This window comes from Equus asinus, chromosome 5 (assembly GCF_041296235.1).
Source record: "Equus asinus isolate D_3611 breed Donkey chromosome 5, EquAss-T2T_v2, whole genome shotgun sequence".
NCBI lineage: Eukaryota > Metazoa > Chordata > Mammalia > Perissodactyla > Equidae > Equus > Equus asinus.
The window spans coordinates 73,854,118-73,881,996 of record NC_091794.1 but is presented as its reverse complement, the minus strand read 5'-3'; the positions used below and the strand labels follow the sequence as shown (position 1 = coordinate 73,881,996).

The 27,879-nt window shown below is 44.5% G+C and overlaps 1 protein-coding gene across 20 annotated transcripts in view; it reads left to right on the top strand.

Annotated features, from left to right (window-relative positions):
- Positions 1–27,879, top strand: part of ELAVL4 (ELAV like RNA binding protein 4) — a 138,372-nt gene that overhangs the window by 109,520 nt on the left and 973 nt on the right. For 15 of the 20 annotated variants that reach the window (XM_070509970.1, XM_070509973.1, XM_044770758.2 and 12 more), the window contains 4 exons: positions 5,326–5,429; positions 21,267–21,420; positions 23,072–23,297; positions 24,904–24,942. In XM_070509970.1, coding sequence (XP_070366071.1) covers positions 5,326–5,429; positions 21,267–21,420; positions 23,072–23,297; positions 24,904–24,942 — 523 coding nt within the window. The remainder of the gene's footprint in view (positions 1–5,325; positions 5,430–21,266; positions 21,421–23,071; positions 23,298–24,903; positions 24,943–27,879) is intronic. The other 5 variants (XM_070509977.1, XM_070509972.1, XM_070509965.1 and 2 more) reach the window with 1 other exon arrangement.

The following is a 27,879-nucleotide window of genomic DNA, read 5'->3' as shown; positions in this document are numbered from 1 at the left end:
TAGGAAAATGAGGGGTTGTAATCAGCTATGATGGTGACACTTCCTAAAGTCTGAATATAATAAAAATGCTTAACACAAACTATTGAAGATAATTTACTTTTTTTTACGTGGTTCAAAAAAGACTCAGAGGTATATTAGAGTCTCAAAATAGTTGTCAATAACATTTTAGCTCACATGGAGTAACTGTGGTTATGGCAAAGGGTAATGGATTTGGAGTCGAAAGGTCTAGACCAAGGGGTCAGCAAACTATGGCCCAAAGACTAAATTGAGCCCACTGCCTGTGTTTCTAAATAAAGTTTTATTGGAACACAGCCACACTCGTTTGTTTACATATTGTCTATGGCTGCTTTCATGCTACAGTGGCAGAGTTGGCATGACAGACATCAGAGGACCCATCAATCCTAAACTATTTCCTACCTCACCCTACACATAAAAAAGTTTGCCAACGCTGATCTAGACTAAGATTCAGCTCTGTAATATATAAATAGGGCAAATCACTGCTCTCTCTGAGCTTTGGTTTCCACATCTGTGAGAGGATGATTTTCTCTCCCACAAGGTTATTGTGAGAATCAAGTGTGACAGAATGGGTGGGAAAGCACTTTGGAAACTCAAGAGTCTCTGAGGGAAGGGGGGCAGGGATGGTTTTTATTGTTCCCCTCATCTGTGCTGGAGGAGGACCCATCCAGGACATTTTTGGTTTGTGCGTTGTTTTCCAGTCCCTGGTGTCAGCTTGTCGTCTTCTCCCTTTCTCACAAATGCAAAATGAATTCTCCAGGTACTCTTTTCTTTACCTCTTCTCCCCTGAACATAAAAACGTTCTGGTCATATACTCCCAGAAATGGAGAATTAGTACAAATGTGTGTATCCATTCTTTCACTTATCCAATATTTGTTGAGTACCTACTATGTTCAAGGATGCCAAGGTTTATAAGCTAGTTCTTGTGGGGAAAAGTGTTTGGTTTCTAAGGGGAGAAGTTAGGTAAACAGATTATTGTAACAGAATAGAGATATTGCCATGTCATAGTTGGAGAACACATCATGTGTTTGTGGTGTGTGTGTGCACATGTGAGCAATTTATAAAAGAGATATTCAGGTTCACATTTAAGAAGAGCTTGTTAAAAACAAGAACCTGTTTAATCCAAAATACGCTGAAGTGCCTTAAAATGTCACTATTATGTATAACAGTTTTCCCTTGGAAACTACATTCTAACTTTAAGTTTCCATCCCAAACTGCCAAGAATTCATTTCCTGCCCATGTGTGGTCCCTGGGGACGCCTCGCCCATGCCTGCTGGACAGGACTATTAAGGACTGGTCACATGGAAGGATTGTAGATCACCTGGGCATCAAGGAGCCAGATATTCACTATAGTTTCTACATTTTGGAGGCAGTCTTCGTATCTTACTATCTTATCTTTTCTTTATTGACTTTATTTTTTCTTTATTGATTATTCAGGATACATAACTTCAGTGACCTGTTTTTTTGTTTGTTCAACTTGCTATCAAAATTAACTCATAAATTGAGAACAAAAATAAAATTCGTTTTAATTTTCTGTTCTGAAAATACTGTCGCCATACCTATATGATCAAATCTTGCTACTACTGATAAAGGAAGAAGATGTCGTTATGTGGGGGGGCTGGAAGAATAATAAAAGGATCTGATCTATTTCTGGGAGGCAGATACACACACACTTAGCTCTAGGCTCCACACTGGGTCCCCTGGGCCTTCCCAGCATGGTGGCTTTCTTGGTCCCCATGGAAATAGTGTTGGTATTCTTTGTGAATGTGTCTCGTCTATATATTTCTATGTACATTTAAATACAGAACTGCAAATCCAAAACCCATCAACAATATATGGCCACCAAAATTAAAACAAAATTCTTCCTCATTTTACTCTACTACTGAAACAGTTTCTGAAAGAAATAAGGCTTGAGTTTTTATATTTTCTACCTAGGGATTTAATCCTCTCTAGAGGATTTTAAAAAGAGAATGCTTAGTTCTAGAGTGTTTTAAAAAAGATTACTTGGTTCCATCAAGTATTTTTTATTAGCCTAAGCTGAACTCCTCCTACGATGGCAAGAAGCACATGAAGAAGCCTGTTCGTGAACTAGGCTAACCACAGGTCATTTCCTTGTGCTGCCAGTTTATCTCTTATCTTTCAATTCACAGGCAAGTTGTCCCACTTCTGTCCTCCTCTTTTCAATGCAGTGTTCTGTTTTAGAGTTTGCAGTTCATTATTTTATATCAAGGAGAATCGCCATTCTTTTTTCCCCTTCCTTTCTGAAATGATATTCATCTGGTTTTTAGTTTTCCCCAAAGCACCCTCATTCTTGATGTTAAATGCAGTCTCTCTCTAAACGCAGAGCGGATGAGGCTAATACAGTTGTGCTAATTGCAGTCAGGTGCTAAGGTGATGGTGGGTTTGGGGCTGATACATGCGCGTGGGGAGGTATGACACATCTTGCCGGACAGGAGTCCTTTCCTTCCCTTGACCTTCAGAACCTTCCTAGGACCTGAGTGTTTTCCTTCCTCCTGAAGGAAAAGTCTAAAACAAAGATAAAATATAGAATGTAAAAATCATACCCACTGAATTTATTTTTTGTTGTTAGTACCATTGAGTCAAATCTGACTCCTGGAGACCTGAGTACAGCAAAGTGGAACCATTCCCCGTCTTTTTGTTCCATCCTTTCACCTTCCGGTGCTGTATCAGGCAATGCTCCACTGCTATTCACGGGGTTTGCATGGCCACTTTTTTTGGAAGTGTGTAGCCTGATCCTTCTTACTAGTCTCTTTTACCCTGGAAACTCCGCTGAGACCTGTCCACCATGGATGACACCGCTGGTATTTGAAATACCACTGGCATAGCTTTCAGCATCACAGCAACATGCAGCCACAGGATGACAACCAACAGACAGGTGATGTTCCCTAACTGGAAACACACCCGGGCCGTGGTGGTGAGAACACTGAAGCTTAACCACTAGACCACCAGGGCTGCACTGTATTTATTTTAGATTTCTATAAATATGTGAATAATTAGAAAGAAAGATAGTTTACCAGGGAACATGCACCACTAGTAGGCGTGATAAATTCCTCCACATGTATTCCATCGTTGTGATGAATCATGAACTATTTGGATTTAGGTCCAGTGTTTGCAGTTAAGTAGTAAGTGTTTTGTCTATATTTTTTCACATTTCATTTTAATTTTACACAAATCATATTTAGCTTGATAGACTATTTGACCCGTTCCTAGAACTCATTCATAAGCTTTATCATTGAGATTATTGCTTTAAAAATGCCCTTTAAAGCAGCTCAACTTGGTACATGACTGTTTAAAAGAAATAATTGTAAGAGTATTTTAGAAGTTTCATGGTTTCGGGTCTTACATTCAAGTCTTTAATCTGTAAGAATATTTTAGTACAGCAATTTTTAAGGCCTCTCTCATATACCAGGTAAATAGGACTAATAAATTTGCATAATGAAAATGGATTTAATTAGGAGGGCTTAGTTAGGCTTGTTGAGGTGGAGCCAAATTTTGGATAAATGGTATTTTTAAACCAATGAAATTAGTCTCTTATATTTTTGGATTTGCAAAATGTTTCTCGGAACATGTGGCAGGGTCTTGTAATTCTCTCTCACTCTTACTCTCCTGCATACACACACACACACACACACCCGACTCACACACCACACATGCACAGTGACCTGCAATGAGAAGGGTCCCAGCACCTGGAATATGCTCAGCATTCTCTCCTTCTTCAGTTACTAAGTCTGGCTGGTGAAGGGCATATCTGGCCAAATTTGCCCCTGTCTTTCCTATTCTTACCCTGTTATTCCAAAACACAAAGGAATGTCTTAATGGAAAATATTACCATTTGGGGTTTCTCATTTTGGGGACAAAAATGCAATTGTTTCCTCATGATTCTCCTTGCTTCCATCCTGTAAAGGATAGCAAAGTCACCCATTTTCTGATCCAGAACCCAACTTGTTTTCCCAGGTTCCCTCCTACAACCAACACAAACACAGACATTTACCAGCAAAACAGAAGCTGTTGGAAAGATTTTTTGGCTGCTGAAATGGGCTCCTGTCACCAGGACATGGCAGGCTTTTTGCTGTATTGTCTCCCAGCCCTGGCCCCGGTATTCCAAAGAGAGCTTTATGTAATCACTCCTCCCTGACATGTGATGTCCTGTCATTTTCCTCCCCTTCGGCTCTGCTGCCGCCCACAAATCAATAACATTGCCTGGGAAGTTCAAGCTGGTTTTGCAGCCACCCTAAGCTCTGTGTTTCTTAAAGGGTATGTCAGAAAATGTAAAGTTTCCTAATGATATTTCTGGCTGATGACACATGGCAGAGCTGATGGACTATTTATAATCAGTGGCACGATCGCAAGCACATTATTTTTATTTCACTTAGGGGGGAGCCCTGTCACTTGCTACCTCTCTTTGCAGACAAGTTGATGCCATCTCCACCTAAAGTAGCTAAATTCTCTTTGCAGAATATGTTTGCACTCTCCCCTTTCTGTCAGGAGCTCCCCGGTTCTTTCCAGTGGAACCCCCTCCCTTTTTTGTGTTGTTCTGGGCTGGGGGGATGATAAGGGCAACAAATCGTTTGTAGCAACTGCTTTAAATTCTAGCCATGGCTTCACTATAACCATCTCCAGGTGTGGCTGCTCAGATCCTGCTACATTCCTCCTAGTGTGGGCATGGCTGGCATGACCGCATGACCAGGGCGACAGACACAGCCACGGCATTGAGTGATCGCCCCAGTTTAACAGGACTGAGCATAGCGTGGCTGTCTTTTGTTGAGCAGCTACTATGTTCTAGGCAATGTCCTTGATCAGCATTTTATATACAATATCTCATTAACCCTCCCAGACCTGTCTTTGGCAAGTGCTGTTATCTCCAGAGGAGAAATGTGGGGAAAATGCAGGAGATGAAATGACCTTGCTCCAAAGTCACACAGCTGATAGGGAAAGCCTAGACTCCAGTTCAGATCTCTTCCAACAAACCACACCTGCTCCTTTTCCACTATCCAGTGCTGCCTCTTCCAGATTAAGTGGACACTTGTGTATATATGGTGTGGATGTGCAGGGGCACTTACCCATTGCCAGCTAGGGCAGCTCCTGTGAGTTTAAAGGCTGACCAGAGTAAGAGATGGAAGAACTGGAAACTTCTCATCCTGGGGGTAAATTCTGGCATGAAAGGAAGCGTATGCTAGAAGAGGGTTTGACACACTGCAATGGGAAGTGTTACCTCTATAAAGATACTGAGCACTCTCTCTCTCTCTCTCTCTCTCCCTCCCCCCCCCCTTTTAAAAAATGTTTCCACAGGACAGAGTTTAGGGTATGGATTCGTTAACTATATTGATCCAAAGGATGCAGAGAAAGCCATCAACACTTTAAATGGACTCAGACTCCAGACCAAAACCATAAAGGTAAGAGGTGATATGCTGGCTCCTGATTCAGAAGGCCTTCGTTAAATTTCATCTCTTTGATCTAATAAATCCAGGCTATGAGGGAGCTGGAAGTGGTGTTCTTTATTCAAAAGACATTTACCTTCCTCTGTACTCAGCAGGGGACGCAGAGCATTACAGAAGAGTGAGGTGAGGGCTGAGTAGAGGGAAGGGACCACAAGCTGTGGGACCTCCAATCCAGAGGGCAGATGGGGTGTCAGGGATGACTGCCCCACCAAAAATGCCTGTGAGCCCGAGTCTGCAAAGATGCCCAGAACTGAACCACAGGAGGAAAATGAGGCAGGGAACCTGTTCCAGACAGAGGGCAGAGCACATACAAAGCTGTGAAAATGTACATAAACCTTATGAGTGGGGAACAGCATATAGAAGAATATGGCCTAAGTTTGGGTGGGGAGGTGATGAAAAGATGAGGATGGGAGGTGGGCAGGGGCCTGTGTGCCAGGCCAAGCAGCTTGGCGTTACCTAAGGGCTGAGAGAATCTTCCTAACCTAGACTCAAAAGGAAAAAATGAGTTATAAATAAACACACTAGTGTAATAGGGACGGGTACTATAAAATTGATGGGAGCTTAGTAAAGGAATGACAGAAAAAGTAACATTCTAGCAATCCAAAAATAATAGACCAGTAGATAATATCTTAGGAGGGGTTGTTTTAAGTTGAAAAGGAAAAACAGTTACCCAGAGCCTGCTCCTCCAGACAGAGGTTTCTGGGGCTGGATTGTCACTCTCTCGGTTCAGACTTCACCTTGTGGAGATCCTTTAGGAGGCAGTGCTGTTTGCTTCAAGGTGCCCCTCTGAGAGCCAGTGGTGGTCTCCTGGACGGAGCCTGCCTCAGCCTCCCTTCCCTTTCTTCCTCCACCTCCAGGCAGCGTCCTGTTTCAGGGCAGCTGCCAGCCGATTAATGAGTCCCATCCTTCATAGCCTATTAAACCACAAGGAGGTGTCTCCTGGGTACCCTTATCCTCACAACAGCAGGTCTGACGCAAAGTAGGACAAAAGAGAAACCTCTCCCAGAATGGAAATCTATAGATGGTACCAGCTCTCAGTGTCTGAAAACAAAACCAAAACTTTTTAGTTCAGCAGAGCTACTTTTCCAACATCCAGACTGACAGAGGAGGCTACTGGTGTAAGATAATCTTAGCTGGGAGGTAATCAAAACAAAAACAAAACAGAACCTTCTCTTTTTGGGAATATATTTTGTGATTGCCTTTCTTTCCTTCTTTCCCTCTTTCTTTCCCTCCTCCTTTCCTTTCTTCCTTCTTTCCTTCCCTCCCTTCTTCCTTCCTTCCCTTCTTGCTTCCTTCCTTCCTTTCTTGTCTCTTTCTTTCCCTCCCTCCCATCCTTTCAAGGAGCTTTACTTTTGCAACTGAGTTTAGCTTATTTCTGAAAATGATTGCTTCCCTGATCTCATAGAATCGGTTGTACACAAAGACCCCAAAATGGGCTTGATTCAGCTTGCCTCAGTCTCAGCTTAGAATCAATCCCTATGAGTTCTCTAAGGGGGAAATAAATGAGAGTTGTTTAATTATGGGGTAGTCCTCTGAGAGGCAGGAAGATTAATTTCTTTCAAAGGAAAAACATACCTGTTTTCATGCTTTACTTAAAGATGGGATGTGCATGTCACCCGACTCTGATGAGGCCACACCAGGTTGAGAGCTGTATTTGTGGGTTTGATTGATTTTTCTGAGCTAGTCAGTTCAGCATTAGAATGTCAGATATTTACTCTTCCCTTGATGGACACCGTGACCTTGAACTGAGAAAGGTACTTTTCTTTCCTCTACAGTTTTCTTGAAAATCAAACCTCCCCAAGAGCTTAGGATCAAATCATCAGCCATCCATTCTGCTTTTTTTTAAAGTATTCCATGAAGCCGTTGGGATTTCCCAAAAGACTGAGTGGACCTGGCTTTTCTGATCTCAGAATGCACCCCCTGGCCCTTCATGCCATCAGTGCTTGTCTAAGTGGATCTTAGAGACAAGGAACATTGATTATTTTCTTTATGTGAAGAGCCAGTCTGCCTCCTTCTCATCTCTGTATCCCTTTCCCCACACCCTCACCCACCCTGTGCTCACCCTGTGTCAAAATGCTGCCGACACATTTGCACCCGGCTTCTGAGGCACGGTAGGATTCAAAATGTATGATGCCACGGCTGAATCAATAATTTCCATTCTCTACTACAAATGAAAATTTAATGTGCAAACCTGGGGATTTCAACCCTTTCATTAAAACAGTTTATTTGCCATACTAAAAATTAAGTTTGAGTGATAGGTTCCTTTATTAACTTTTCTTCCCTTTCCTAAAGGGACACAGTGTTTAAGGTAAAAATCACATTAAATAGGAGAAAAAAGCAAACCCTTTTTGTGTGCTGTTAATAGTCTCATCATTTATTAATTTTTTAAAATTGCTTTTCTGCCTTTCAGGCCACTATTTACTTCTGCTTCAGTTTGCTTTGATAAGTGACATGAGATTTATCTCTTTGCTCTGACTCCCTTGAAAGAATAGATAACTTGCGTATCTGGAAAAACCAAGTATCTTCTTTGGAAGCATGCGTTACAGAGATCTCCTCGGAGCCATCCAGTAAATGTTTGCAGACTTTGGTCAAGTTTGTCCCTCCTCTTTACATTTCTGGAGTACTTCATGCAAAACACACGACTTTAAATGTAGTACACTCATAGATGCAAGCAAAGCAAGGGTTAATTCCTAAACTTTGAAGGTTAATGATTAACAGTTAGATCCAGGGATAGTTCTGGAAAGCCTTGAGGGAGTCGTAGAGACTGTAGTGACCTGGAGAGCAGTAAAAAGCGCAGCTATTCTTCAGCTACTGCTGATTGTTTAAGCCGAGATTGTTGCCAGATCTTCCAGTTATTCAATAGTAACCGAAATCTAGATTTTTTTATGCCAAATCTCCCAATTTTTAAAGATTGGAAACCAACTCAAAAAATTTTAAAGCCTTATGTAGGAACGCCAAACGAAACTTAATAGTCACCCTGTAAACAAGCAGTTTGCAGCCTCTGAACTCAAATTTACATCCACAAACGCTCTTTTGTCTATTGAACGTGAATGCTTCATTACTGGGCTCCTAGCTGAAGGTGCCCACGAATGATGGTTCCCTATTGACAGATACTCATTTCCCCTTTATTAAGGGATATGTAGTGTGACTGTGTGCGAATACTGAGGGCATGTGGAGGGCAAGGCCAGGCCTCTGTCCTCAAGAAGAATACAATCTTGGTGTAGACACAGCATCAAAGCAGAGAAGGAGCATGATCCGTTAGGTAAGCACCTGTGAGTGGTGTGGATGACTGCAGAGAACTTGCCTGTCTGGAAAAAGCAAGTATCTTCTTTGGAAGCATGCATTACAAAAATCTCCTCAGAACCCCCTAGCACATGTTTGTGAACACGTGACTGCAGAGGAGTTGTTCTTTGGATTCTAATTTCTTTAGTGGGAGGAAGTGGCCAGGTTCCCACCCCTCTTGGAGATCAGGCTCAGAGATGAAGTGACTTGTCCAAAGGCACACAAGTGGCCAGCACTTGAGCTGAGTTAGCATCCAAAGGTCCTGTGAAGGATTCTGCCAGAAGAAGAGCTGCATAATATGTGAGCATGAACTTGAAAAGAAATAAAAATAATAATAATTGAAAATACTAATGCTACTTTATATTGAATATTTACTCTGCGTCCAGCAGTATTCTAACCCTTTACAGGCTTGATAGCGTTTAATCCCTGAAACATCCCTCGGGCTATGTGCTCTGCACACTTCGGCTCTAACCTCAAAATAGCCCTGTAAGAAGGTGCTATTCTCTCCTTTATACAAATGAGGAAACTGAGGCCCAAAGAGATTAGAGACTTACCCAGCATCACACAGTTGGTGAGATTTGGAGTAAGAAAAACCTGTTTTAAAAATAACTCTGGCAGTAGTAGGTCGTAAGTGTTAGAATGTCACACTGCCTCTTTGCTCAGCAGCACGTGCATTCTGTGAGAGTGTGTAGGTGTGTATTTGGCTCTGCACACACATGGGTTACACTCCATGGGAAGGAGATCTAAAAAGCAAACGAATGAATTGTGTGGCTCCTCCAGGTTCTTCAGTAAACAGACTTGTGATTCGGGGCTTCTGCCATCAACCTGGGACAGACCTGACTTCAGATGGCTTTTCCTCAGACCCCTGCTTTCCAGGTTCTGTGCTAAGTCCTGGAATTTAGGTGCCTCAGAGATGGCAGTGCTCTGGAGATCCCATCCATGTGTCTCAGAGAGGCATGGGGTATGGAGCAAGGGCTTACGCTCTCTAGCCTGCCAGAGCAGCCTGGCTCCCCAATTGGGAAACTGGGTCTTCTCTCAGTATTTCAGCACTGAACCCAGTGGAGATGATTTGTTCTTCTTAGGGCTTCCCCCCAACATGTGTCTCCAACAGAGATCACTTTAGACTCTGGGAAGCACTGGGGGAAATGGCTGTGGATTCTGGAAATAGATTCCTGGTACTCTTTGACCCCACACCGGATGCCTGTCCCAGTCCTGAACCTCTCCATGAGTCTAAGAGAGCAGCTTCTGAATTTGCACTGTAATTCCAGCCTCTTGCTAAAAAGCAGTCCGTTGAATTCAGTTGCATTGGTTCAGCTCTTTGTCACATTAATTAGGAACAAAGAAAATTAGATAGCTCTGTAGTCCCTTCAAAAGAGGGATATGTTTACCAAAGGTTTGAATTGATGTTCAAGTTACACTGAGAACCTTCAGTAAACAGTGATTCTAAATGGAATGTGAGGATTTGGAATCACTCCTACTAAACTTTTCAGAGGAGTGGACACCTGTTTGGGTTTTAACCTGAGTTTGAGGAGCAGGATTAGAGAAACGTTCGCTGCTCTCCCTCCAGAAGCTCCTATCTCACAGGGGTCATAGACATGCAAAGGACCAACTCTAACGCAGTGAGCTGGGGATGGTCATGGAGCTGCGGGGGTTCCCATTTGATTTGGGGTAGGGGGATGGGGAGTAGGAAGCTGTGCAAAGTTTGAGCGGGACAGGGATCTGCTCAAAGTCCCAAGAAGGTTCATCTGGCAACGGTGTGTCATTTGGAGTGTTTGGTGAATGAAACCAGTGACTTACAGGCTGCTGTGGTAGGTTTTTATCAGCCTTAGACATTGGTTTTCATAGCTCTATTAGGTGCTTTTTAAACTCATTTTAAAAGGCCTGCTTATTTATAAATAATTTGGAAAATACATTATCGTATAATGAAGGCAATATCAGACATTCCCAACTCAGTGCCTTTAACATTTTTAAATATTTCCTTCCTTGTCTCATTGCATTACATGTTTACAAATGATTTTGTGTCTTGTCTTTTTCTAATAATTTCATTAAGCTATTACTCACATTATAAAGATATGGCATTAAAAAAACATTCCCAGAGCACAGCTCTTGTGCAAACTGGAGGTGTGAGTGTTTTCAGGGCTAGGTCGGGGATGAGGGGACAAAAAGACTGCTTCTGCCACTCCAAGTGAACCCAGGAGGCTTGGCACTCAGTCCGGAAAGGAAGTGAGAGAAGAAGAAAAAGCTTTATCATGAGGCAGCAGCCCAGTTCCGGAGGGAGCAGGACTAGAGAAGGGGAAGATGTGCGTGAGTGAAGGCTTTCGGAAGGGAAAAACCTCCCTTTGCCGGGCAGGAGGATGAACTCCTTCATCCCACCCGTCTGTGCTGTCATGCTGCTTAGCCATTTCTCCATTTTCGCTTTATTCTTCCAATAGCACTGCCTGTGCCTCCAGGGGATCTTTCCACACTTAAGTTTTGCGGGTTTCACTTTGCCCCTCCCGCTGCTTTCTCTCTCCAGGGGTCATCAGGGAGCTGTGCCTCCCTCCCTCCCTCCGCCTGGATCCACCTGCCTTGCTAAAGGCCTCCATTCCGCTGAGGCATCTTTTCTTTGCACTCGGCATAAGCAATTATTTCTCCTATCACTGCTCTTAATGCTTCCCAGAGAGTTAGCAGCTCATTTTTTTGCTGACAGATACCACCCAACCCAGAAATGATAGACTGCCTCCCTCAGTCTTGTTAATAATAAAAGGGCATTTTTCTGTCCTTCCCCGTGTGGCTATAGTCAGAGCCGCTGTGGGAGTGCTTCCCTGCCAAGGTCAGCAGGGGCGGCTGGATCACTGAATCCCCAAGGAGCCAAGAGAGGGCACATGGCAACACCAGTGGAAACTGGAGACCCATCCACCCCAGTTGTACCGGGCTGCTCTTTCTCTCCTGAGAGAGAGGCTGTTTGGCTGCTCTGCTTCCCAGTGCCCTGTTAACTTCCTTTCAGTGAATAATTTCAGATACGGGTGTAGGAGTTTGAGAGATGGAAATACAGTTCCCCTGCTCTCTCTGCCCAGTGAGGTTGATATGATCCCAGTATTTTAAAGGTCATCCACAGTGTCCTGCGTCTGCATTACAAAAGAGAATTAGACAGGTACAGATTGGGAAGACACCTAGGTTTTCAGAAGTGTGTGGAAAGGGGCTTGGGGGTTTTGGCTGTCTACAAGTATAAAAGAAGCCAACAGTTGATGTGAGCGCTTAAAAAAAAAAACAAGCTCAGTACACCTTGGATGTGTTAGGAGAGTTGTGGACTCCAATTCACAGGAAAGAGTGGTCCTTTCTTGTCCACTCTGGTCAACCCATCCCTAGTGTCTTGCATCCCATTCTCAGCTCTGTGTTTTAAAAAGACCTGACACTCTATAGGCTGTCCAGAGGCAAATGAGGAAGGTGGCAAAGATGGTGCTACAGTCATATATTCACCCCACAGTGGTTGCTTCTCTATTCTCTAGGAAAAAATAGTCTACAGTTACTCTGAAGCTCAATCCTATATTTCAGTAATCTGCAAAGAGAAGCTATGCAGCTGTCAGGGTGGAACATTTGCCTTGGGTGGTAGTGAGTCCCTGATTATCACAGACATCAAGTGGAGTCATTAGGGATGATGTAGAAGGGATTCTACATATACCAGACTGCAGTCTGACAAAACGATCCTAAAGGCCCCTTCTAGTTCTGAGATGCTGTAACTTTGTGTTGTTTCTGAGCCTTGAGCTGTTCTGTCCAATACAGTAGCCATTAGCCACATATGGCTATTTATATTTGAATTTAAATTAATTAAAATTAAATAAAAAGATCAGATTCTAAGTTACACTAGGCAGGTTTGAAGTGCTCAGTAGCCACAGGTAGCTAGCGGCTACCATGATTGAACAGCACAGTTCTAGAACATTTTCATGATCCCAGAAAGTTGTCTTGGACAATGCTGGCCTAGAACATCAGTCGCCCAGGTGAATAAAGAATCACTTCTCCATGGTTATCATGAAGCTCCTGGGCAAATCAGTTGGTCTATCAAAGATCATAGAGCCACATCCCTCTTCCCTTCCCCCTGATGTCCATTCAAAGGAGCTCTGAGTTAAGATGGAGAATCAAGTCCCAGCTCTGTCAAAAACTACTAGGGTGACCTTGGGCAGCTTACTTTTCTGGACTTACTTTCTCAACTGCAGAATGGTTCCTTCCAACTCTAACAGTCTAACTAATAAAATATTATAGCATGATCTTTCCAGCTCGGTAACTTTCCAGGAAAAGTAGCCATTTGTGCCAAGCACACAGCTTTTATTTCACTGTCCACGTTAGCCTGGTATAGTGGAACGATCCCAGAATTTGGAGTCATATCCAGCTTTGTCTTAGTTTGTTTGGCTCTGTGACCTTGGACAAGTACTTGACCTCACTGAGCCAGAGTTTGTCATCTGGAAAGTGGAACTAATAATATCTCACTTGTAGGTGATCATGGCTTATAGTGGGTTGGTCCAAGTAGTGCTTCCCAGAATGAGGATGACAGTGAACAAGATGACCCCTAAGGTGAAAATTCCATGAGGAAAGGGGGAGACTTTTTCCCATCTACATGTTTCAGAGTTGCATACGAAAGTACAGAATGAGTCTTACTAAGCCTCAGCCAGCATATGTAAAGGCTTTGTATGGTGGAAAGGAGTATGGAGCTTCCAGGCGGCCACGGTAATCTTATCAGTCTTTCATAAAGCAAGAGTCAGGAGTTGCAGTGTAGTGAGGAGACTGAGTATCTGAAACCCTGATCCCAGGACCAGCTCTTCCACTAACTGGGCCATGAAACCTTTAGGACGTCTTTCTCTTCTGGGGGCCACTAGACAGACAGTGAGATCCTCGTACTAAGTAAGCCCCCTCGAAAATTTTTAAACTTACTTTTTAAAAGAAGTTATAAGGCACATAAATCTATCACCACACCATTTTTTTTAAAAAAGAAACATTTATCCAGCCTACTGTGTGCCAGATACTCTCACGATCTTCTTGGAACCTCTTCAACTCCATGATTCCCTCTAGCTCCTTCTCCACATCAGAGTCAGCTCCTGGGAAAGGAGCTAAAATCCATTGCATACAGTATATTATACATTTTCATTTCAATTCAGAGAGTATTTATTGAGCTCCTGCCCCACATAAGACTTTGAGACTAGATACCACAGGGTCCACTGAGTCCACCAGAGCGCTCAGGCTATTCTGGCAGATGAAGTATTAGCACAGATGGCTTTGATGGGAGGCAGGGTGTGATAGCTGCTGCCGTTGAAATGGCTATCATCTGCAGGATCCAAAGAGAGGGCAGTCGTTTGTGCCTGGACCTCATTGAGGAGGCAACATTCAGGCTGGGCCTGGCAGGATGCACAGGAGTTCATTTTGCCGTGATGGTGAACAAATAGCAAAAACAAAGACACAGAAGTAGAAACTTTAAGTGCATATTCAGAAAACTGACCTTTTTTTGTGGGAACTGAGTCATAGGGGGCAGGAAGGGGTTAACAGGAGATAAGAAATTGGGTCAGATCCCAGAGGGCCTTGAATGCTCAGGGATGGGGTTTGAATTTTCATCACAAGGTGCTGGAGAACTTTTGAAGGTTTTGAGCAGGAAGAGGTGGCATGATCAGAAATCATTAGAAACGTTACTATCGGGTCTTGACCATAATTAAAAAAATTATCCTGTGTCAGGTGGTGGGTGGAGGAAATATGAGGCGTAGGGCCTCGTAAGCAGACACCTGTCCTGCCTGTGGGCAGGGCTGCAGTCACAGGCACAGGGGAAGCCAGTTCTCACAATCAAAGCTTTTGTTTCTAGGAGCCAGCTGGCTTCTTTCTTCTCTCCCTACTCCTGGAGGTGAGATCAGAGGTCCCTGGGAGGGTTTGCTCCTAGAATGCCCTGGCAGCACCAGAGTCTGTTCTCTGCTGCCACTTTCCTAGTCTTTTTGGAATGAGTGTCCCCCAGGGATCTGTATGCTTGGGGAGTTTGTGCTTACTCTGAGAGGAGGGTGTTACAACAGATTCCGGAAAATCTGCGGCCTGATCTGAAATGATCAGTCTCTGTGTGTGTCTCCTGCTAGATTAACATCCTTGCACATCAGGGACTGTTGTAGTCATGTCTGTGCCCCCAGTGTCTAGCATAAGGCCTAAGAACATAGCAGTCATATCAAAGCCACTGTTCATTGAGCACTTACTGTGTGCCAGGCATGGTGCCTAGAAATCTTACATGCGTTAGCTTGTTTAACGCTCCAACAGCTCTGTTAAAAAGCTTCTAAACTATGTTATTCAAGTGATACGGCTCGGAAAGTTTAAGTAACTTACCCCAAGGGCACACAGCTAGTAAGTGGTTAGGATTTAAATCCACATCTCTCCAACCCCAAAGCCCTTGCTCTTAAAGTCTGTCTCCATTCCAGAATAGATGCTCAATTTCAGTTAAAGTAACATAAATGAGAACTTCTTCAGAGTGGCCTGTCTCAAAATACAGTTGCCTGGTGCTCTAGGTGGTACCTGTCAGTGAGACCCACCAGATGAGCGGTAATGAGAACAGGAAGGATGCCCCTAGTGTGTGCAGCTAAAATAGAAATAGGAGAAGGATCGAAGCTATGGGGAAACAGGTTTGAACCTAGTAGAAGGAAGAGCTTTCCAGTAATCAGTGATGGTGTAGGATGTCTCACAAGGGAGTGAGCTTCCTCTCATTGGAAATGTGTAAGGTGGGTGGCCAGCTGTCTTGGATCCTGTCCTGAACCTTTGAGGCCAATTCTAGCAAGAAGTTCTGTGAAACAGATTTCAAGGTGTGTCAAGGATAGTGTCACTTGTCACCTTTATTTCCACTTACCATGAACCGTAGTTGTAGAGATTAACAGTTTTGTGAATAGAATGCGTAGCTCGTGAAAACATCCAGGCAACGTAGAGATCCTTATTGTATTTCAAAAGGGCCCAACAAATGACACCCCTGTTTTCCACATCTAAGTTCTAAATCAATTAACACATGAGACAAAAGAGAAAAGCGTATGGAATCCTAAGGTCATGTTCTTACTAATTTAAGGCCCAGATGGATTCCATGGACACAATGGGCTTCCTAACATGGAACCCCATACTTTGACAGACTGACACACCCTGTCACAGATGCTCTGGACCCCACAGGCTTCCCCATATGAGAGCATAGCCTGCTCCCATAGAACTTAGAGCCTGGAACAGAAAGTGTGCTTCCGGCTGGCATCTGACTCCCAGAAGGGAGGAAGTAGGCAGCATCTGAGGCTCACATGACCATTGCCTTTCTTGAAGCCTATTCAGAGAGGCAACTCCATTTCCCCTGGAGAAGAGGGGGTGAGAGGGTACAAAGAGGCTTAGACTGGTACTCCAGGGGGCTCCCTCCACAAGGAAGGAAATGCTGGGAGTGGGTAGTGAGGCCCCCCTGTCAGGAGCAGCCCTGCATTGCACTCTTCCTTTGCTTACTTCCCTCAATGGACTGTGGGATCCTTAAGCAAAGACTCTCCCAGCACCTGGCACAGGGCCTGGCACACAGGAGGTGCTCAGGAAGGGGGTGAATGAGTGAACACTTATCTTCTAACGCTAGTGTTTTCCTAAAGGAGCACCTTGCAGGACAGAGGAAGATGGCTTTCCTCTCATCTTACCCTCCTCATAACACCCGAGATCGTGCCTTTATCGTGTTTCCCAAGTCCTCTCCCTTTTCTGTACCATGGCGGGTCAGACAAGGGGCACGGTGTTGCTGGATAATTCAGGAAACATTTTTCCCCAGGCCGTGCTGTTCCTCCCACCCTGCTCTGGCCAAGCCCTGGCTGTGAACCGGTGAAGGAACCTGCGAGTACTGTGGGAAGGGGCAGCCCCCAGCCCTTGTCTTGCCGCCCCTCTGTGAGGAATGACAGTGCCTCCTTACCACCTTGGGAGAATTGCTGAGAGGAGCCTTGTGAAGTCACTTTGGAAAATAGAAAGTACTCTGTGGATGTGAAGCAGGGGAATCTGTAGGAATGTGCTAGAGGAAATTCATGGCAGTGAAGTGGTAAAGGATGACCCACATCCCACCAGGCTGGCGGGGGAGGACAGTGCCTCTGTAAGCGCTCACTGGAAGTGTTCCTGATGTGTGATGTGTGGTAAAAGTAAAAGGTGTGTCCCAACAGGGGCTAAAGTCCCAGGCTGGCCCACAAAAGCCTGTATGACTCATCACATAATAGTATTTACTAAGTATCTACTAAATTCTAGGTATGTGCTAGACACATTAAATCTATTATCTCAGTTCTTTACAATAACCCATCAAAGGAGAATTTTTCCCTTTTTTACTAGTAAAGAAACTGAGACTTATCAAGATCAAATTACTTGCCCAATGTCCTGCAGCTGGTGAGTGATGGAGCTGGCCCTTGGTCAGGGCTCATAAGCTCCACGCGGTCCTGTCACTCTTGTGGGGGCAAAGGGGTGGGGGTTTCTGTGAGCCTCCAGGGATGGGGAGGGATGGGGAGTTTGGAGGGACTGCAGATCTCCCATCAAGATCATTTGTAGGGGCCGGCCCAGTAGCATAGCAGTTAAGTTTGCACGTTCCGCTTCGGCAGCCTGGGGTTCACCGGTTCAGCTCCCGGGTGTGGACCTATGCACCGCTTGTCAAGCCATGCTGTGGCAGGCGTCCCACATAATGGGCATGGATGTTAGCTCAGGGCCAGTCTTCCTCAGCAAAAAGAGGAGGATTGGCGGCAGATGTTAGCTCAGGGCTAATCTTCCTCAAAAATAAAAACTGGATCATTTGTAAAGTCAGCTGTTCACCATCACCTGCCTTTGGGCCACTGTTACCCGGCGAGAAAGGAGTGGCCTTCACACTCCCAGCTCTTTCTGAGCTCCAGAGCAAGATCAGTGCTGGCCTAGAAATGCCAGACTTATCTTCACAGATTCTGGATAAATGAAGCAAGCAGGAGGATCCTGATTGAGGCTCGGGGTGCTGCCTCCTTCATTAGAAGCCCTGGGCTCTAGGCCACTGGCTCAGTGGGATTAACAAGCCAGCAATGGCTGACTCTCTGCAGGGGCTACAAGTCGGCAATTTTTTAGGAATATTGCAGCCTAACAAAGGGCCTGACACCTGTAGTCACTCAGGATTTAATAAATGTCTGAGTAAACTTGGAAAGTTCAGATACTGGGACAAGCATTTGAAACTGAATGTGGGAAGATCCTTTTTCTGTCATTTTTGCCCACTCTCACTTACAGATTTCCTAGACAGGGTGCTAAGAGAACAGTAGACTTAAGGTTCCAAATAGAGGAGAAAAAGTTAGCAGGAATTAGGCTTGGTGAATGATCGAGGTGCGGTTCACCTTGGGGATTTGTCACTGCTCTGTGGCTGGGGTCCATCACGGTAATTCTCTTTGGCTGAGCTTCTGCCTCTGTCAGAATTATCTTTTAGGGAAATGGTTTTGGTTCTGTCATTGACTTTCCAGCACCAGCTCCTTTTCCATAGCAGATCTGTCCCGAGCCTGCTCCCCTCTGTACCCCAGCTCTGGCTGCCCCGAATTCCTGGGAACCAAGGTCATTACTCTCCATTGTGCATTTATTGGGTGCCAGGCAGTCACTGCACTAAGTCCTTGACCTTCATCATCTCGTTTATCCTCACAACAAAGGAGGGCTGTCATCAGGCCACCGTTCCCTGACCGACCACACACTGTCACGCCACCTGTCTCACTACGAGTCTCACCTCAGCTCTGTCTCCTTCCTGGTCCTTTAACCTTTAATTAAAAGGGAGATTAGTCTCCCCTTCTCTGCGTCCCAGACCCATCAGTATAGCCCTGGAATAGCACGCATCTTGTGGCATTGTGACGGTTGGTCCGTATGTTACCATTCTTCCACTCAACTCATATTTATTGAGTACCTCCTATGTGTTGTCTCTTGCCCTCGTTGGACTTGGAAGTCCTTTATGGCAAGAGACCATGTCTTTTTCTTGCTTGTTGCATGTCCTCAGCATACAGGCTCATAGTAGCTCCTCAGGAAATGTTTACTAAGAGAAGGCCTCTAAGTAGTGTCCAGTCCTAGAACAGTCTTCTTTCAGTCCCTCCAACCCCAAGCACTGGAAAACGGGAAACCTATCCCTTAACTCTCAGCTCAGTAGAGAAACACAGCTGTGATTCTGGATGCTTGACTCTCAGTGATCCCCCTAAGTGGAGGAACCCAAGCTGCAATTACTCCCAAAGATCCATTAATGCCCACGTCATTCATTACGATCTGTTGGTGTTCATTCATTCTTTCGGTGGGTATTGAGCACCCTATGGGTATCAGGTTCTGTGCTGGGAGCTGAGGCCACAGTGCTGAATAAGACACACACACACACATAGACACACACACACACGCTGACCTCAAGGAGAGCAGCAGACTAGATAGAGAGATGGTAAATCAAGATCAGAACAGGTTAAGTATCATGGGTGCGGTTCATTGAAAGCACTGCTAGAGCGATTTTCAGGAGATAAGAACAGTGAAAGTGGTCTAGAGAAGGTGGCATTTGAGTTAAGCCTTAAAGGGGAATGGGATTAGGACCTGAGGAAGTAGGTGGAAAAATTTTCTCCATGAACAAAGGCATAGAGGAAGCGGGTGTGTTTTGGGGGAGCACAAAGGTCATTCAGATAATTAATTTGTCAGTAATTGGCAGGGGTGAGACAAGGGTGACCCTCATTACCATGGACATATCACTATGATGTTTTTATTTCCCTCTCCCTCCCACTCCCTCTTCATGCCTAAAAAATAGTTCTGCTAGATAATAACCTGGAATACTGTCCCTTAAAGGACAGGGGTAGGAGAGCCTGTCCAGGCAGTCACATAGAGTTCTTGCTCCTTCAGCGCCCCCAGAATGCACACACAGGGACACACACCACCACCACCACCCCCATGTAAAGGCCCCTCTGCCTGTCAGCCATGTTCTGGGAAGGAGCCTACAGAGGTCACCCATGAGTTTCTGGAAGACGTAGTCACTGCAGGTGAGCTGCCTTGCTCCATCCGCAGGAGGAGGCCAGTGAGGCAAATTAGTCACATCATTTGATCTGTTGAGTCAACATCTATTTTTAGGTGTGGGACCCGTAAAGGGCCCTGGCATCTCTGTCATGGAAAGGGAGAGAGTGCCGTGAGGGAGGGGGCTGCTCATCCTTCATTCCTCTTTGCTAGATCTGCTGCTAGTCCCATCCTCAGACTCAAGGTCTGCTTTGCTGCTGGAGCTTCAGTTCTTAATGCCCAAGGTCCAGTTTAACATGTACAATTCCTTTTGCACACCTGCTTTTGTGTGTGCACAGTGCGCACCCACACACACACACACTCTCACCCCTGTAGTCTTAGTGGTCTTGTGAATTGGTTATATAGATTCAATAAGACTCCCAACTGAAAAATGCTAAGGCATATAGGTCTCTTCCTGTCCAACATTGTCAGATGTGCGATGAAATGACTGTTTTCATCATCTATTCTGAGCCATAACTGCCCCAGAAATAGCTTTAGCAGGAAAGTGCTTTTGTTAGACTAGCTGTAAATTATATTTCAAATGTCTGATGTTGTTTTCTTAAAAAATAAATAAATAAGTAAATGAAAGTCTAAAATTAATGACTGCTGGGGTTTGCTTTGCTTATGTGTACTGCTACAGATTTGGCTCCTTGCAGATGGAATTTCAGATCTGTTTACACTTCTGTGTTAGCTTTTTGGGGAAAAAAAAAAGCAGTTGAGAGATCTGGGAGGACAAATTTACAAAGTCGAACTTATTATAACCATCATAACCATCGGTGAGGCTCGCTCCTCTCTCCCACTGCCCTCTCCCTCCCTTCATACTGCAGTGCCCTCATTTTGTTTATTGTGGTTTTATCTGCTCCGCCTCAAAGTTAGAAGGCAACTGGTTCTTGCAGATGTTATGACAAGGTCACATATCCCGTTTCGCAAGCAGATGTTCATTCAGCCCCATTTCACCAGCACTTTGTCATTCAGCGAGAGCAGACCCTGTGGGAGCAGATTGGAACAACACAAAGGATGGGACATAAAAAGTCTTGCAGAGAACCTGATCCCTTTTATGTGTTCAAGAACGGGATAGGGGTAGGGAAGGTGGCAAGGAGAGAAATCTGCAGAGCAGAATTTCATGGGGTTTTGTGGGGTTTTTTTTTTTTTTTTGGTTTATTCAAAGATTATTATGTGTTGGATACAGTAAATCATCTATACACCCACATCCAGGAGGCAAATCTTCAGAACTCCCTGTGTGGGTAGTTCTGCGTTTAACAGCTGCCATATTATAGTAGCTATTTTGTTCTGCACCTAGAGACCCTTATCTGTGTATTTGTTTTAAGTTCTCGTCAACTCTCCTTTTGTTCCTCTATTGTTGTTCTCCTGGTTCTCATTACTATTACGAGAGTAGCTAAAATGCTGAACTACTGAGTTATTTAAACTGCCACCATGAGTTAGAACGATAGACGAGGGGCTGTCATCGTGGTTGTTGTCTCAGTCTCTACTCAGAGGGTGTTGCCTCTAATGGATTTAGCTCCTCTTGCCTTTTCCTAGGTCTCATATGCCCGTCCGAGCTCTGCCTCAATCAGGGATGCTAACCTCTACGTTAGCGGCCTTCCCAAAACCATGACCCAGAAGGAACTGGAGCAGCTGTTCTCGCAATATGGCCGTATCATCACCTCACGAATCCTGGTTGATCAAGTCACAGGTTAAGTGTTTTTTTGTCATTTCTTTCCTTGTGTCTCAGTGTCACCAGCCAGTGCCCTGTGACCCATAGGAGCAGTGGGATAATGGCTACTTAGGATAAAAGATATGGGTCATGAGTAGACAGATTTTGCCTTAGTAGAAAGACTTCTTATCAATCAACTGTCCAAATTTAAAATGGGCCATCTTGGAAGGTAGAAGATCTCCATCATGGGAATTGTTCCAGCAGCAGCTAAACTACTTGGCAGGGAACCCAAGAAGAGGATTCAGGTATCAGTTTGAGAGTGGGACTAAATGACCTTCAAAGTCTCTTTCAACCCTCAACCAAGTCACATTAATTTTATCTGTGACAAGAACCGGTCTGTATCGCTCTGGCTCCAACGATAGCATTACAGAGGTAGAGGGAGCCTCAGATTGCCTCATTTCACAAGTGAGGAAGCAGAGGTCCAAAGTGGGGGATCTGACTTCTGTGCGGCTCATTAGTAGCAGTGCAGGGATATGAACCCAGGATCTGGTACTGCGGTACTTTGTCCATAATAAGGAAAGGCAACTACCATCTCTCAGTAAGAACCGTAAGGCTTCCCAGGTTGCATTTTTAATGACAGGATGTTTATACATATTCCAAATTTGATCCCAATTTAAAACACCCCCTGAGAGCAGTTCAGCACGTGTTTATCCTTTGACTCATGCAACAAACCCTCACTGAAGCTGGCTCTGTCCCAGACATTGTGCAGAGGGACACTGGGACCAGGGATGAAGGAGGCACAGTCCTGCCCTTAGGTGAGTTCCTGCTAGGGGCTGTCCAGTGCACCACAGGGCTCGGAGACGGCGTGCTTTCCTAGTGGGGACTGTTGAGAAGGCTCCATCCAGGAGGTGGTGTTTGAACAGGGTTTTGGAGGATGGCTTGCAGTTATGTGGCAAGAAGGAGGGATAGAGTATTCTAGGTGATAGGATGTATCCTATAGAGTAGGTGGATAGGACATATCCTAAGGCATGGAGTCAAGGAAGAACAAACCTGTTCAAGGAGTATCTGCCAGTTCAGTATGGCCAGCACAAGGCTCAACAGGGGATTTGGGGCCAGATTGTCAGGGGCATTAAATGCCATGCCAAGAAGTCTGGACTTTATCTGTATGTAACAGGGAGCCACAGAAGGGTTTGTTGTGGATGTACTTTGTTTGTTATTCTGTGTTTAGGGGGAGGGTGGCAGTGAGAAACAGGTACCATGCACAAGGTAAAAAATTGAAAAGGTACAGAAAAGGTATAATGTGGTCAGAATTTGCTTTTCAAATAGATTACTTAATTGGCTAGGTGTGGAGGACATATTGGAGGACCAGAAACTGGACAGTGGGTGATTGGTTATAGCGACTAAAGGAAATTAAGGACTGAGCAGGGTGCTGGTGGAGGGGTGGAAGGGACAGATCTGAGAGATGTCTGTGTTCTATGGATCGGAGTCATCTGTGCAGAGCCATGATGGCCAAAATGCAGGCAGATACGTCTTGATGGGTGAGAGAGATTCAGGGAGCCAGACTCAGCCCTGGCCCCACAGGTGGGCTGACTCCCCACAGAAGGTCCATGGGGCCAAGCCTATCTCTTCCCAGAGATGTTTACCAATTTGGTTTGTTCACTCTTTATGAAGGCTCTTTTTCTTTCCCCAGGAGTGTCTAGAGGGGTGGGATTCATCCGGTTTGATAAGAGGATTGAGGCAGAAGAAGCCATCAAAGGGCTGAATGGCCAGAAGCCCAGCGGTGCTACGGAACCGATTACTGTGAAGTTTGCCAACAACCCCAGCCAGAAGTCCAGCCAGGCCCTGCTGTCCCAGCTCTACCAGTCCCCCAACAGGCGCTACCCCGGCCCACTTCACCACCAGGCTCAGAGGTTCAGGTAGGCATGCCCACGGGTGAAAGAGCCCTGCTACGTGAGTCCAGAGCTGGGTGAGGGCCGGGCGGGGAAGCCCACAGCCCTGAAGGATGGTGCAAGAGTAAGAACCTCTGCCCCCAGAAATCACTGTGCCTCAGTTTCCACTGCTGTCAAATGAGATGATTGGACCGAGTGCTCTTCCAAGCCTCCTTTTAACTTACCACTGTGACTGTGGTTTATACGTCAGATTCTTTGGTCAAAACAAAATTACTGCATTTAACCAAACAAGAAGGTTCAGTTTCAACAAGAGTTAATCACAGATAAGTGACCACATTCAGCAGCTTAGATTGAAGGCTGAGGCCGAGTGTTTAATAAGTAGACCAGGAGGCAGTCCTTGCCAGAGGGAGTGGTTTGGCCTGTCCTCCTCTTGTTTCTGCAGGTAACCCTCTTGGGTTGGGGGCGTTACTCTCTTTTGTGTTAACTTTATTCTGACTGTCAAGTTAGCAGACTCTGGGAAGACAAGGGAGAAGATTTTATCCAAGCCTTATTAGAGTTTCCTTCAGGTATCCAACCCCCAGGAGGCTTCTGGTGCAATAGAGCATTTCCCTTCTCCTGGGACATTTCTGAAAGGCAGATTTCTCTCCATGAAGGCAGTCTGACCTTGACTGGCCTCTGTTGTGCAAGAGAGAATAAATTCTTGACCTACCCATAATAATTCTAAATAATTATTTTATTCCACCCACATCCCAACTTCCATTGAATGAAAGGGTTCTTCTCCTTTTCAAACATTACATAGGAAGATAGTAGACCCTTCCCTCTGGCCACGTGAGGAGAAAAATCAGCCACTGCAGTGTCCTCCCATGCCCTGTGAATTTGAAATGGTTAATGGTTTCACAAAGAGTCCAAGTCATCTAATTTTTATTTTGTGTGAGAGCACATGCAGTATTTATGTAAAAAGGCTTTCCAGCAGGCTTTTAATGGTGGAAACTATGGTTACTACTGCCCCATGGTGTGAAGAGCTTGTCCCCAAGTAAGGTGCGGAGTGTGAGGGAGATTATAACATAATGGCAGTTTGCTGGGAGGTGCTTTCAGGTTGTAAATTGTAAGCTAATTTTTAAAGATCTTAACCCCCCCAACCCCCCCAACCCCGCCCAAAAAGATGTGTGGTAAGAAGATTTAGGTAATGTAGCCAGGCTAAAAGAGAAGCTCCGTTCTGATATGCATCGCCTGTGCACGTGTCTCGTTAATCTGGAACAGAGACCTTTATTCACAAGTTTGATTACAATAAAAGGTGAACAACTTAAGAAGCTGTCCCTTTTTAACGATTTCACACACAATAGAAAACAAATCCACACAAATGTTCTGAGAGGTGGGGGGAGTGGAATTAATTCAGACCTTGAAAGAAAGGGAGATTCATTAGACACTTGCTTTAAACTCCAGCATTGACCTGAACATGAATCACTTTGGTTGGAGGCAGGGAAGGGGGAAACTACCAGTGGATGGACTCCTAGCATTGGGGAAAGTTGTTGAGCTTTTCTTCTTTGAAAATGGAGCATTCTTATTAATAGTTCCATTGAACGATCTTGCCATCTGTGAGGCATTAACCCAGAGACCCTCCTTCTCTTTGCAGGCTGGACAATTTGCTTAATATGGCCTATGGCGTAAAGAGGTAATTAAAACTCCACAGATTGCCAGATGTCCGTGTTGGCACAGACTGGGGCTAGAATTTTTTTTGTTAATTCACTAACTTTACTTTTTTTTTTTTTTAATTCTTCCTTTTTCTTCCACCAGCATGTCAAATTCTTAATTTTAATTTGAGACCTCAGTTGGTTTTGTTTCTTTTAGGGCACACAAAGTGTGTTTGTGTGTTTCACTTTTTCTTTTATTTGCAGGTGGGCTTCTCCTATGGTTCAGGTGCCACAGCTACCGAGCCCTTGATAAGCTGGTCCTCTGAATGGCTCCCCTAAGGGGGAGGCTCCGACTCTTTGCCAGCTGATTTTGCAAACTTGCAGAGCAACTGCTTTGCATTAGCAATGCCAAGATTCAGTTAAGAGGGCAGATTCCAGCAAATCAAAATTAGAACATTTTGCTAATCATGGTTGACAATCTTATGATTGTCAGTGGAAAAATTAGATTTTTGGACTACCAGCCCTGGCCAGAGCATGAATAAACACGTGGATGACCTTCTGACTCCCACCCCCAGCTCAGTGTGCATTTCAGGCACAGCCTGAGAACAAAGTGTATCTGTGTGCACCTAAACCAAGGGTTTCTTTTGTTACAGGTTTTATCAGTTATTATAAAGCTTCCCTTGCTTATATATGTATGTATGTTTTCAACTTGCTTTTTCTTTCATTTAAAGCCTTTTTGTGGGGTTGGGGCTCAAATAGAGTCAAGGTTTGGGGACTCTCTGAATGCAGTCACAAGGGTGTTCCGTACCTAGTCTGAAAGCTGAATCTCGGGAAGTTGAGTGCGTCATGTCACTGTGACCGTAAGATTCCCATATGTGCTTTTGATAAGCTCCACTGAGCAGCTAGGGACATAGCATCTCCATCATCCTGCTCAGTAGAGCTGCACACTTTAATTCCCCTTCCTACAGTCAAGGGAAAGAGATGTGGTCGTTAATAGCTGAGTCACACTCCCTGTACGAGGCAGTTCTTTCACCACTTGGCCATGCATGGTAAGTATCCCGACTCTGGAAACTGCCACGCAGTAGAGGAAGTCAGCTGACTGCAGGCTTCACTATCAGAGCGCCAGCCTCTCGAATCTCTATCCCGGCACCAGTGAGGATAACTGTGAATTACCTCCACGTGTCTAGCACACAGCTTGCCTGTTCCCACACATTTTACATCCTTCCCAGCTGTGTCCCAAACTTTTGCTCCTCTCTAACTTTAGTCAGGTAGCACCAAATATTATGAAAAGAGTGATGTCTATCCATAGATGAGGCCAGGGAAGGCACAGCTGCAGCTTGCATGCTGCCTCCTCCTCCAGTTCCCCACCCATAGAAAACATCACTCATTGATAAGAGCATTCTCTTTTCCTATTAAACCCAAATTTGGATCCAGAATCCTTCCTACAAAAGTAGGAAGCCACTACCCCCTAGAGTTGAGGCTGTGCTTGAAACCTCTTTGCTGGCCCTGACTTTGGCTTTGTAATAAATACTTAGCTGTTCCCCACCTATAAACTGAAAAGGGTCGATTCACTCATTTGGAGGAGTGATGGATGAGAAGACAGTCTTCAGAAGTAGTGCAGATAACAATCTGACATGAGTTTGCCCTTCTACGAATCCGTACCATGATGTTTTTTGGTTTTGTCCTGTTATTCATTTTTAAGCAAGAGGGAAGATTGACTTAGTGAATAAGACCAAAAATAATATTTATTGAGTTGTTGTGTCTAGCGTATCTTCAGCAGCCATTTAATTATCTAAATTATGGTTAGATACAGAACTCTTCTTTCGTAGGACTTCCAGATCTCCAAGAATATTTGCTTTTTCTTAAAACAGTCCTACTTGACACTTTATCCTATTCTTTTCCCCAGTTTTTGCTTCCTCTTCTTCTTCTATCTCCCTCTTCAGGAAAAAACAAAAATGACAAAATGAAAAGCAAGACACTGGTCAGTGTATAGGATCAAAATCCCTGTATAAGTTTGGTATAAAACAAAGTGTTAACAGATATTTTTCTGCTGTAGGCACTGGTAACCTAATTGTTTCATGTGATGCATCCATCATGAGTCACACATGGATATATTTTATCAGACAGTGAATAGAATCTGAAAGGTTGTTTTTATTTTCAAGATTACATGGAAACTGAGAAGATTTCGAAGCCTAATACAAAAGTTGTTGTAAAAAGGCAAATAACAGTTTTATGCTGTTCTAATTTACAGTGATTCAAGATACATAAATGCACAAACCACTTGAAATCTTGCTCCTGTGTCCTTAGAAATGAATTCCAGAAAATACAGCATCAAGGAGTGATATGTCTTTATTATTATTGTTCAGAGTTTTTTGGGGGAACTTTTGAACACGTGCTAAATGAAACATGAGCCACCCATCTGATTAATAACAAGACATGTCTGTTCATTCTCACATTCTCTCCATCCTCAGTAACATCAAGAGATCTCTGACAGCCATAAGTCAAGGGACTGCAAAGATGGTAGACATGAGCACTTCTAGGGCCATCCCCTAATCTGCCTTAAAAAATAAAATTTCCCAAGCATTGATTCCACCAATGTTATTCACTTATTCAATCGATAAACACTTATTGAATGTTTTCTATGTGTCACTATGTCTGTGAGATCCCATGTGTGCTCCACTGAGTAAGTAAGGAGAGCAACAGAATGAATGAGATAGAGCCCCTTCTAAGAGCTCACTGTCTGTTGCGGGGAGGGAGGGTAAGTAAGGGTCAGGGTGGGTTACCCCATGAACATATACTGTGGTAGAACTATGATAGAGCCTAGCTTTGGGAGTTCCTTGTGGTTTTTAGGAATTGACCTAGGCCTTTCTCTTGGCATACACATGCCTTAGCCATTCTAGCCATTCCCATCAGAAGAAATACCACAGACATTAGTTTTTGCATTTTGGTTTTTAAACCCTGAAGACTCTCCTGCAAAC